Consider the following 12,457-nt stretch of genomic DNA (forward strand, 5'->3'; position numbering starts at 1 on the left):
ACACACACAGCGCTCCCTTCGATAACACCAACAATGGAGGGGTTGGGACTCACCATGGTCCCTGGGGAGGAGAGGAGAGAGGAGGGTAGAGGAGAGGAGAGGGAGGGGAGGAGAGAGGAGGGAGGGTAGAGGAGAGGGGAGGGAGGGGAGGGGAGAGGATGGAGGGTAGAGGAGAGGACAGGGAGGGGAGGAGAGGAGAGAGGAGGGTAGAGGAGAGGAGAGGGAGGGGAGGAGAGAGGAGGAGGGTAGAGGAGAGGAGAGGGAGGGGAGGAGAGAGGATGGAGGGTAGAGGAGAGGGGAGGGAGGGGAGGGGATGGAGGGTAGAGGAGAGGACAGGGAGGGGAGGAGAGAGGAGGAGGGTAGAGGAGAGGAGAGGGAGGGGAGGGGAGAGGAGGAGGGTAGAGGAGAGGAGAGGGAGGGGAGGAGAGAGGATGGAGGGTAGAGGAGAGGGGAGGGAGGGGAGGGGAGAGGATGGAGGGTAGAGGAGAGGACAGGGAGGGGAGGAGAGAGGAGGAGGGTAGAGGAGAGGAGAGGGAGGGGAGGGGAGAGGATGGAGGGTAGAGGAGAGGACAGGGAGGGGAGGAGAGAGGAGGAGGGTAGAGGAGAGGAGAGGGAGGGGAGGAGAGAGGATGGAGGGTAGAGGAGAGGACAGGGAGGGGAGGAGAGAGGATGGAGGCTAGAGAGCAGGGGAGGGGTGGACAGGGGAATGTGAGAGAGTGGGCAGTTTCAGTGAAGCCGTTTCCTCTCCTCAACCCCCTAGTCACGGCCAGGGGCACGACCCTTACCCTGCAGCTGTGGCCGTGTCGGGGAAAGGGTGTGTGTGGTGCATCGTGTGCGTATGTACGATGTGTGTGTACTTGTATGTGTGTGTAGAAATGAAAGTGTGTGTTTTGGGCTAGGACGTGTTTTTCGTAGTGTAGCGTGTATGTTAGTGTCTGTGTATTAAGTGGGATGCATGTGTTTTGTTGGGTGTTGGTATGTTAGTAAGTGTGTGTGTGTGTTTTTGGGTGGGATGAGTGTGTGTGTATGTGTGCAGGGTTGGCCCCTAGCTGGAGTCCAACAGGATGACAGGATGTCCAGGGATGACAACAGAGCGAGGGTCTTAACAAAACAAGACAACTCCCTACTTCTCCCCGGGTGAAATCACCGCCGGTCCTTCACCATCAGGAACGGGAACATCTCCGTTTCCCTCAGAACCTGACGGGCCTCGCACAGCAGACCCGCGGTTCTGGAGGAGACGTTCTGAGGAGAACATGTGGATGTTCCTCAAGGTGGATGTCGCTCAGGGCTGAGGAACATCTCCCAGATCTGGGACCGTGCCGTTCAGCGACAAACAAAAATGGAGAGCAGCGACCGAGCAGATGTAGACTTGACACACACACACTATGACAACTAGTCCACATGACACACACACACACCATGATCACACATCTCACACGATGTGATGCTGGTATGAGTAAAGTCATCTGAATCACAACAACTCTAATCACCCTCCCCTTCTGGAGAATGACTTCCAGATGCCCCCCCCCCCTCCTCCATACACACACCTCCCTCTTTCCCTGTCACATTCCTCCTCTCCTCCCTCCTTCCCTCTCTCTCCTCCCCCTCTCTCCCTCCCTCTCTCCTTTCTCTCTCTCCCTCCTTCCCTCTCCCTCTCTCCCTAATTCCCTCCCCCTCTCTCCTTTCCCTCTCTCCCTCCTTCCCTCCCCCTCTCCTCTCCCTCTCTCCCTCCTTCCCTCTGCCTCTCTCCCTCCTTCCCTCTCCCCCTCTCCTTCCCTCCCCCCCTCTGCCTCTCTCCCTCCTTCCCTCTCCCCCTCTCCTTCCCTCCCCCTCCTCTCCCTCTCTCCCTCCTTCCCTCCCCCTCTCCTCTCCCTCTCTCCCTCCTTCCCTCTCCCTCTCTCCCTCCTTCCCTCTCCCCCTCTCCCTCCTTCCCTCCCCCTCCTCTCTCTCTCCCTCCTTCCCCCTCTCTCCCTTCTCCCCCGGTGACTGTCGTTCTCCATGTTCTCTGTTCCAGATAAACAGTTTGTTCCGTGTGCAGAGCAGGACCAGGCATTCCGTACAATCTTCAGATAGAATTCCCTGGATGTTGACCTCACACACACACACACACACACAAACACAGACACATTCCGCTGACAGCTTTAAGAGTGGCCTGGTCATGGACAATGTCACACACAAACACACAGTTCTACCACGATGTGCTCTTAGAAATCCTCATCTCAGTACAGTGGACCACAGCAAACCACACACACACCGTTTGTTTGAAATATCTCAAACAACCCATTCCCCCATGTCCCCCACCTCCCCCGGCGCTCGGAGGAGACCCAGGCTGAGACAGCACAGCTGTCTGCAGACAAGCTGCCCCCCCTCTTCCACGCTGTCTGGTGAGGCCTGCGAGAGTGTGTCACCTTCCACTCACACACACACCTGGCTCCGAGGGAGGAGAGCTCAGAGCAGGCTAGCTAGGACCTGGAGTGGACCTGGAGGGGACCTATACCAACCCCAGAGAGGAACGCTGACTTTAGGGTCGACTTCTCGGAAAGTGACCATAACAACTCTGCTGCTGCTGTTCCTACTCACCCTGCTCGCTAGGAAACGTTTCCGGACCGACTCCAGTGTGGATCTAGGTAGGTTCTTCTGCAAGCTCCGGATTCCCCAAAACCAGGTCCACAAAGACAAACTTGTCCTCTCAAAAACCAGGTCCACAAAGACAAACTTGTCCTCTCAAAAACCAGGTCCACAAAGACAAACTTGTCCTCTCAAAAACCAGGTCCACAAAGACAAACTTGTCCTCTCAAAAACCAGGTCCACAAAGACAAACTTGTCCTCTCAAAAACCAGGTCCACAAAGACAGAACCCGTCCTCTCAAAAACCAGGTCCACAAAGACAGAACCCGTCCTCTCAAAAACCAGGTCCACAAAGACAGAACCCGTCCTCTCAAAAGTAGAACCACATCCCCAGGCACATGAGGTGTGGAGTGAAGAGCGAGGGCGAGATACTGTCCTCCGCTGCCGTGCACGTCTCTGGAGTCCCAGCCGTCTGCTCTCCTATGGGTGTGCACCTCCTCCCTCCCTCGCTCCCTCCGTCAGGTGGGGCTGGGAGGACAGGTGGACTGGCGGCGCTCCAGGTCCCGCCCTCATACCTGCGCGCTGGCGTAACCTTCTGCCTTGTTTACTCTGCCAACGGCCAGGGGCCACTTCCTCTTGGATGAAGACTCTGAGCAGGCACCTTGCCAACGGACTAACGGGCCGTCGTGACCAACACGAGCAAGGGAGGGGGAGAGAGAGAGAGAGACAGAGAGAGAGAGAAAGAGAGAGCAATTGACAGAGAATGTGAGTAGAAAGAGTGCGAGAGACGGAGAGAGAAACATTGCAAGACACACAGAGTTCGGGTGAGTCAGGACTGAGAGTCAGAGTCATCACATGGGATCGTTGGTGACATGTGGTTTCGTAGACAAACAGCTAGGAGAGAGGATGAGGGGTGGGAGGAGGAGAGAGGAGAGAAGGAGAGGAGAGTAAGGGGGTCAGATGGCTGAGCGGTTAGGGAGTCGGGCTATTAATCAGAAGGTTGCCGATTTGATTCCATGCCGTGCAAAATGATGTTGTGTCCTTGGGCAAGGCACTTCACCCTACTTGCCTCGGGGGAATGTCCCTGTACTTACTGTAAGTCGCTTTGGATAAGAGCGTCGGCTAAATGACTAAATGTAAGGGGGGGGGGGGGGGAGAAGGAGGGGAAAATGTCTCTGTCTCCAGACCTGCTGAAACATCTCCCAGCTCAGTGAGACACACACACACACACACACGGCCCTGACATGGCACAGGGGTTGGAGAACCCCAGATGTAGATCTGGATTGGGAGATGATGGCTTCATACTTCCAAGTCACTCGGCTTCTGTCAATATTTGCGTTCCACGTGCACGTTATTCCCCCCACACACTGCCTGTTTATCCTGCTAATACCCTGGAATGTAGAGAGAGAGAGAGAGAGAGAGAGAGGGGGAGGGGAGAGAGGGGGAGGGAGAGAGAGAGAGAGAGAGAGAGAGAGAGAGAGAGAGAGAGACAGGGCGAGAGAGAGGGCGAGATAGAGAGAGAGATTGGGGGGCAACAGTTAGGACAAGGGAAAATGGAGAGAAAGAGAAAACAGATAGTGTGAGAGAAAAGGAGAGAAGGAGGGAGATAAAGACACAGTACCCTGACTATTATCACCACACACACACACTCTTAAGAAGATGATTGAGGGTCTTCTAAGGCCAGGAATAGGCCTGGTGCTGAGGGGGGGGGGGGGGGGGGGGGTGCTGAGGGGGGAGGTGGGGTGGTGACGGGGGTGAGGGGGGGTGATCCTTCTTGTTCTCTGTATCTGACATGAGGACTGAGAGTCTTGTCTGCCAAACAACCAGCACACTTCCTCAGGGGCTCCCACTTGGCTCCACACACACACACACACACACACACACACACGCTCCACACACACACACACACGCTCCACACACCACACGCTCCACACACACACACTCCACACACACACACTCCACACACACATAGCTGTAGAGTGGAGATAACCGTTTTCCTTGCAGTGCAGTTCCTCTCTAAACTGAACATTGAAGTGTCTCTTATCTAAAACACACACACACACACACACCCCAGCCTCCAGCTATAACTGTCAAATACCTGAGAAGAGGTGAGGAAATGAAAAGGAGAGGAGAGAAGAGGACTGTGGCCCCAGTGTAATCACCATTCCCTCCTGACACATACGACAGGGGTATGACCCAGGAGACGCCTGTAGCTACATCATCTTCACACACACACACATTTACATTTAGTCATTTAGCAGACGCTCTTATCCAGAGCGACTTACAGTAAGTACAGGGACATACCCCCCCGAGGCAAGTAGGGTGAAGTGCCTTGCCCAAGGACACAACGTCAGTTGGCATGACCGGGAATCGAACTGGCAACCTTCGGATTACTAGTCCGACTCCCTCACCGCTCAGCCACCTGACTCCCCACCTGACACACACAATCTCTCTGTCACAAACACACACTTTCACATGCGGTGTTTACGTAAGAGAGGAACATTAGTGGAAGGCTCCAGTGGTTTAATGAACAGCAGAGAGCCTCTCTCTCCTTCAGACCAGGGGAAGCTCATGGAGATTAGATAACACTGCAGATTGTTGTGGGAGACGTGAAGGATGGGGGGGGGGGGGAGAGAGGAGCAGGGGGTAGGACAGCAAAGGGGGGAGGAGGGGGCAGAGAGAGGTGGAGGAAGAGAGGGAGAACACAAGAAAGGGGGAAATAGAGAGAAAGAGAGAGGGAGAGAGAGCGAGAGAGGTAGACATGGAGAAGGGGGGGACTGGAGGGGAGGGGGAGGGGGAGCAGAAACACATGGCAGGAACCAAGCAGGAAATGCAACATTCCAATCTGGGAAGGCCGCCCCTCTTTCCCTCCCTCCCTCCCTCCCTCCCCCCTCTCCTTCCCTCCCTCCCTCCCCCTTCCTTCCTCCCTCCCCCTCTCCCTCCCCCTCTCCCCTCCCCCTCTCCCTCCTGGCGTGTGAGGCGTAGCGGTATGGTATCTCTGAGGTCTCTCCGTGTCCATTACATGGCTCTACTCTGGCCCTGTGATATTCTCCCATGGTGCAACTGGAGAGGAACAAGCCAAGAAACTCTGACACATCTGCACCATCTCTCTCTTCTCTCTCTTTTCTCTCCATCCTTCCCCTCTCCTCACTCTCCCTCTTTTCTCTCTAGCTTTCTCCCTCCTTCCCCTTCTCCTCTTTCCATCCTTCCTCTCTCTCTCTCCTTCCCTCCCTCCGTGCTTGGACTTGCAATGATTCATTTGAGGAAGGGGATCATGTTCATTAAACATGTGAAAGGGAGAGAGGAGGAGAGAGAGAGACGGAGAGAGAGAGAGAGGTTTTGGAGAGATGGTCATAGGATAGGTCCATCTCTCCCTCCATCTGTCCATCACTCATCACCTCCCTCTCCTGAGTGACCCCCCCCCCCTCCCCCCCCCACCTCGACCCAACTCAGAAACACCCCCCCCTCCAGCCTGACCTACTTATCCCAGGAACATCAGCTCTCTGTTCCACAGAGTCCTTTGTTGGGGCAGAAGGAATCCAATAACTCTGAGCTAAGCTGAGACATACAGAGAAAGAGACAGAGAGAGAGAAGGAGAGAGAGAAGGAGAGAGGTGGGCCACAGAGTGAGAGGAAAGAGATGGAGAGGAAACAGAGGGAGAGCAAGGAAAGAGGGAGGTTAGAGAGAAACAGGAGAGAAGAGAGGGGGTGAGAGAGATTTTATCAGACTACTTTAAGACCTCTTGTCCCCCTCATAGTAAATGAGAAACAGTCTTGGGTTGTCATGGAGACCCATAAACTAACCGGTAGGCATTTTGGCCAGAGCTATACACCCCCCCCCACCCATCCCCCTCTCCCTCCCTCCCTCCCTCCCTTCCATCTCTTTTTCCAACTCAATCAAGATCTCTATAATGTGGTTTCATTCCCTTCCACAACACACACACACAAACTGGCACCCGCCGTTCGGAAACACAAAGACTTCCAAGCACACACACACACACACACACACAACTTCCTTAACCCCTCACCACAGTCTTTCTAATATGTGTGCGCACACACACACACACACACACACACACACACAGAGGGCCTTACTGGAAGGCATGTGGTGTGAGATGAGCTGGCTCCTCCTGTCACTGGGGCTGTAGGCAGGAGCTTCTTGCTCTCCTCATCCCCCTCTCCTCTCTCCTCCCCCTCTCCTCTCCCCTCTCCTCTCTCCTCCCCCTCTCCTCTCCCCTCTCCTCCTCCTCCTCCTCTCCTCCTCATCCCCCTCTCTCCCCCTCATCCCCCTCTCCTCTCTCCTCCTCATCCCCCTCTCCTCCTCCTTCTCTACTCCTCTCCTCATACCCCTCTCCTCTCCTCCTCCTTCTCTCCTCCTCATCCCCCTCTCCTCTCTCCTCCTCATCCCCCTCTTCTCCTTCTTCTCTCCTCTCCATCCCCCTCTCCTCTCCTCCTCATCCCCCTCTCTTTCTCCCCTCCTCTCCTCTCTCCAGGGCGGTCGAGCATCCACAGCAGCTAACACGGTGGTTCCAAAGATAAATCAAATCAAAATGCATGTGTATAGCCCTTTTTACACGCAAGCATGTCACAGAGGGCTTCACATACGCCCATAGAACTGCCCCTCAACCAACCTAAACCCTCAAGGATAAGAATCTGATCGTGCACATGGTGGATGACATCATGAGGACAGGAAAGGAAGTATTTTTCAAGGTCATGAACAGAACAGGCCAGACGCCTTCATAATGCTGCTAATCCATGTGGTGAAGTGAGCAGAGAGGACAGTAAGAGGACATGTGGGGTGGTGAGTGGAGGTTCTGTATGTCAAACCTCACATCTCAGATGAGGGTTGAATGTGGAGGGCTCAGTTTCCTTCCAAACGCCGATGCAGTCTCTGCGCAGCTTGTCTGCCTAGAGACTGGACTAACGATCCAGGGTAACGGGGAGAGATGCAGTCTCTGCGCAGCTTGTCTGCCTAGAGACTGGACCAACGATCCAGGGTAACGGGGAGAGATGTGTGTGTGTTTGTGTGTATGTGTGTCATACGCTCATGAGCTGCAGTGGGAGATTCCTGAGGGGTAGTGTGTGTGTGTGTGTGTGTGTTTTCGTAGGGGGCACCAGGTCCAGTGCCCCCCTCAGCAGTGCGTCCCCCCCGCCCCCCCAACCGTAACTCCCCCTCCTTTGGCCCTTTACAAGCCAACTCTCTTTATATAGCATCCACTGAAACACTTTATCACAACACACACCAGCGCAAATACCCTGCACACCGCATGCCTGGAGAATAGTTGGCTCAATGCATAGACTCACACACACACACACACACTCATACAGTTACAAACACAGTTTCACACACACATGCTCATACAGTTTCACACACACACCCACAGTCTCACACAAACGCACGCTCATACAGTTACACATACACACAGTCTCACACAAACGCACGCTGATACAGTTACACACACACACACAGTCTCACCGCAATCTCTCACACGGTCACACACACACCAGCTGGCAAACACACATGCGCACACTGATTCAGTACACACTGAATTGTTATTCTACAGGGGGGGGGGGAGGAGGAAGCGTGTGGATGTGCCTCTGCTGAGTCAGCACGCACAACACTGAGGGGGGAGAAAGAGATGAAAAAGTAAAACCAGAAGTGAGATAAAGTGTTTGTGTGGTGGATGGGTGTGGGAGTTAAAGAGAGAGAGAGAGAGAGAGAGAGAGAGAGAGAGAGAGAGAGAGAGAGACGGAGAGAAAGAGACAGAGAGGGAAAGAGACAGAGACAGAGAGGGAAAGAGAGACGGAGAGACAGAGGGGTAACAGTCAAAGGCATTCCTGGGCTGTGAGTCAATAGCAGCAGAAAGACAGTTCTGGCAGAAACAGTCCCCACCACAACCTAGGACTACACACACACCCTCCACACACCCTCCACCACCACCTCCACACACACACACACACACACCCTCCACACACACCTTCCACCACCACCTACAAGACTACACACAGGCCTGTCTGTTGGCCTGTCTACCTAGCTGTCTGCTTGTCTACCTAGCTGTCTGCTTGTCTACCTAGCTGTCTGCTTGTCTACCTAGCTGTCTGCTTGTCTACCTAGCTGTCTGCTTGTCTGTCTGTCTATCAGTCAGTCCCCATCCCAGGGGGGTCATAGGAGACATGCGACCTGTTACTGACACCAAGACTATATGCCCTGTCAAGTGGACCAATCCTGAATTAAAAGCCAATTAAAGTAAGGGTTTGAAGACCCCATATTGTTCATTTCAAACCACTCCCCCCTACCCTACACACACACACACACACACACCGCTGTACTAGGGGAATGTCAGTCCATAAATTCTTCACACACAAGCATACACGTCTGCGCGAGCACACACACACACAGGGTTAATGATTTAATGTTGATTTACTCACATGGAGTTTAAACACACATGGCTTCACAGGCTATATACAGCACAATAGCATCTGGTCAGCATTGATGGAGACAGACTGACCGACACACTGACTGTCATGCTAACACACTGACTTACACACTTGTAGGTCCTTCATTCACCAGCAGCACACAGAGAGGGAACAACAGTTGTAAGATATGACAGGAAAAAGAACTGTGCTCTGACCTCAAAATAGAAAGGTAGAAACCATTGTTTAGGCTGCAATGTAAATATATCTGAGAATAGAGACGGAATACCAACTGTCTTGATTTAGAACATCCGTTTTAAAATCAGAGCATAAGGTTATTTGGCTGAACGTTTTAATTCACTGTGCAAGTAATTTGATAGTGTTCATGGGTCAAACTGTAATTACGAAGGTTTTAAGGACCGACTAAGATATGCAATGTCTTAAACTTCGGATACATCAAAGGATGACGAGGTCAGCATTGCCTTTTTATCACTAAAAAGTCTACAAACACACACACGCTGAGGAAACGCAAACGCTGAATTCCAACACAAATCCCTGTGAAAGGAAAATCGCTTCTGCAGACTGAAAAGGCGAACCGAGTGCCAGCATAACCATTATTGTTGCTATGATACTGCACGCTGGATTTTCTTTACATATATTTGCCACGAGATAACTTCTATGTATGTTATGTGGGCTTTATTGTCAAATAAGTAGGGGGGATTTCAGCACAATCGTTCACAGCGAAGTTTAAAAAGAATTCCGTTATTCACTCGTGTTTACCTTATAATGAAACCGTACAGGAAACGCTCCGGGTACTTTGTTGACGTCTCCGGTACCGTATTTCCATAGAGCAGATCTGAGAAGAGGATTCTGTACAAATTCCTAAAACACTACAGTTCCGTGTGTTGCTTATTATCTAATCCATGTTCATTCTCTACTTTTTCCCCCCCGGAAAGTTTCTTCTTAGACCGGGAAACGTTGCTGCCTCTTCTCCTTTCGCACAGGCCCACTGGAAAAGTTGAGGAAACCAACTTTCCACTTGACTGCACTATGAAGGGAATGTGTAGAAGAACGGCCCCCTTTCCGAAAAACCGCAGCAGAGTCGCGGCAGCAGTTCGGGCATCTGAAACCGGGCCGAAGCAAGCCCCCCCCCCCCCCCCATAACCCCCTACCAACCCCCTCGCTTGTAAAGAAATCCTCCAGTTTTCTGGAGGGAAATCCCTCCTTCTCCAGTCCTGTATAGGAAGTTTGCCAATTTTTTTCTGCCGTTTCTGTTGGCTTCTAGAACCGTCGCTCAGCCATGAAATGAAAAATCACAAAGCACTTTTGTATTTCTGTAAAAACTTTAGCAGGGATTACCACGAAGCGAATTTCACGCAAAGATACGTTGGCCTATTGCAGTAACAATTTTGCGTCACTCGCCCAACCAAATATGTTACTCCATCATTATAAAAAGTATGTTCTTTTTTAGAAGAAAATTATATATTAAATGATTAAATACATCGGAAATGTTAGGGCATTGTCTTTTCCAAACGGCCTTTTGGTTAAAAATGGTCTGCCCCTTTGCCTTTTCAAAATGTAGGTGCCCGCAAAGGGAACATGGTCTATTGACTGAGATGCGTTAATCACCACGTCTCATCCACCATCTCCATGAGGATGATCGCAATTCAACGGAGCAACAGGCCCGATCCAACATTCCTGTGCCAACTGTAGACCTCGGGCAGGCCTGGTGCAAGCAGGCCCGTGTATTGTCATCCAAACCAGTTTCACTCACACAAAGGGACATTCCACTTATAACTGTAGCCTAATAAGTGACGATTTCCTCAAAACATTGCGAGGAAAACACAAGCCTATATACTAAAATGAAAGAAATGCCAATTGTAAGGCCTGCTATAGGCCTACTCTCTCCTAATCCTGTTTTTAAAGGGTGACAATAACACAACCTAAAAGTTTTGAAAGAGAAAACGAGCCCTCATTGTGGAATCCAATCTTCTATTGTTGCTTGTTTGAATACCTCAATGTCGAGGACTTAGCGCTGGCATGTTCTTCTCTAGGGAGTGTCTACTGTGTGAGATTCGTAAGCTTTGTCTACAGGTGAGCAGATGAGGACCACACAATTGAACAACAGGGAGAGGAATGCGCCCTTCCCAAGCTAATGGTTTGTAATTCACTGGACCGACACAACCCATTAGATCATCGGGCAAGTGACACACCTCAGACTATTTTCACTGTGTAGGTCATGTGATATTCGCAGTTGGAGCAGAGATTCTATGAATTAATTTGCTTTGCAGGTGGGTGTGTTGAGAGTATGTGGTATTTGTTTCTGAGCTTGAATCATAACTGAACGCGCGCCTCCAACGTGGACGTGTGAAGGGAGAAGAATGTTTTAAACCGAATACATACCCAGCATTGAATCACTGACTTCCAGGAGACCAAGACCTGAGACTGAGTTTTCTGTGGAAGAGAGAGAATTCAAGGTTCACAAAAACCTCCAGTCTGCACACTACAGGCTCTCAGAAAACTGCAGATTTTTTCCTCTATTTAACCGTTATGACGTTCGCTGAGCGCCACCGTGTGGGTGCCACCGTGAACTGCACATTTGGGCCTAGATTAAAAAAAGTTTTACCCTCCTCCAAAGTTTAAGAAACGTTACAGCCCCGGGATATTGGAAAACAACGGAACATTAAATATCTTTAAACGGTTGTGGGTCCATTGAAGAGCCCCAGAGCTTCGTCCTTTGATCAACTTACCGAGAAAGCTTTTTGCGAATTCGGGAAGGCCGATATGATGTATCCATCCCGCCACCTCCTCCGCGCTCCAGAGCTCGACTGAGATCATTGTGACTTAATTCGTCTTTCTTTAGCTTTTAACCGCTGCGCTACAGTGGAAATAAACAAACATGTCGATGGGTACACATGTTGTCACTCGTCTTTGGTTGGATACAAGGATACTGACACGACTTCTTGAGTTACATCAGAAGCCAAATTTAAATTCGCCATGCAGGCTTGCAGTAGATGGCGGAGTGGGTCCGTCACATGTTTTGAGTTGCGATACGTGGATATGCGGCAAGTCATGTTGCCGATGTTCTCCAGCAATCTCAGACACCCAGGCATGTATTTGGGCATGCGACAGCATGTATTGGAAGCCCCCACATTTTACGGTTCTACTTTACACACTCAGGAGACCATCGCCTCGTAGTTGAAGACCAGATTCGCTCAGAACTCTATACATTATAAGCCGTACTAACAGACCGCTGGGCGAATATTTCACAGGCATTTATAACACTTACCCGAATTTGTGGTAAAAAGTCCATTATTTGCCACGCGTTGATGAGGTGAGAAGCACAATACCTCGCCAGGTGAGGGTGGAGCTTAGGCAACAACATCCCGGTGCATCATGGGAAATGTAGTTTACAAACACAATCCATCACCATGTTTGTTTTAGCGAAAAATCTGAGATTTCACCAATTCCCAAACG

At 51.3% G+C, this 12,457-nt stretch overlaps 1 protein-coding gene across 9 annotated transcripts in view; it reads right to left on the reverse strand.

Annotated features, from left to right (window-relative positions):
• Window positions 1–12,323, reverse strand: part of amot (angiomotin) — a 29,168-nt gene extending 16,845 nt beyond the window's left edge. For 2 of the 9 annotated variants that reach the window (XR_009928961.1, XR_009928962.1), the window contains exons 1-2: window positions 11,731–11,912; window positions 11,384–11,434 (exon numbers count right to left, since the gene is read on the reverse strand). Coding sequence is in view for 5 of the 9 variants with exons in the window: in XM_062453024.1 (XP_062309008.1) it covers window positions 11,384–11,434; window positions 11,731–11,818 (139 nt within the window). In the remaining 4 variants the exon portion in view is untranslated. Of the gene's footprint in view, window positions 1–2,580; window positions 2,827–9,760; window positions 10,109–11,383; window positions 11,435–11,730; window positions 11,913–12,263 lie in introns of those variants that run through there. The other 7 variants (XM_062453028.1, XM_062453027.1, XM_062453024.1 and 4 more) reach the window with 6 other exon arrangements.
• Window positions 12,324–12,457: the final 134 nt, after the last annotated feature.

The sequence above is a fragment of the Osmerus eperlanus genome, chromosome 27 (genome assembly GCF_963692335.1).
Source record: "Osmerus eperlanus chromosome 27, fOsmEpe2.1, whole genome shotgun sequence".
Lineage (NCBI taxonomy): Eukaryota > Metazoa > Chordata > Actinopteri > Osmeriformes > Osmeridae > Osmerus > Osmerus eperlanus.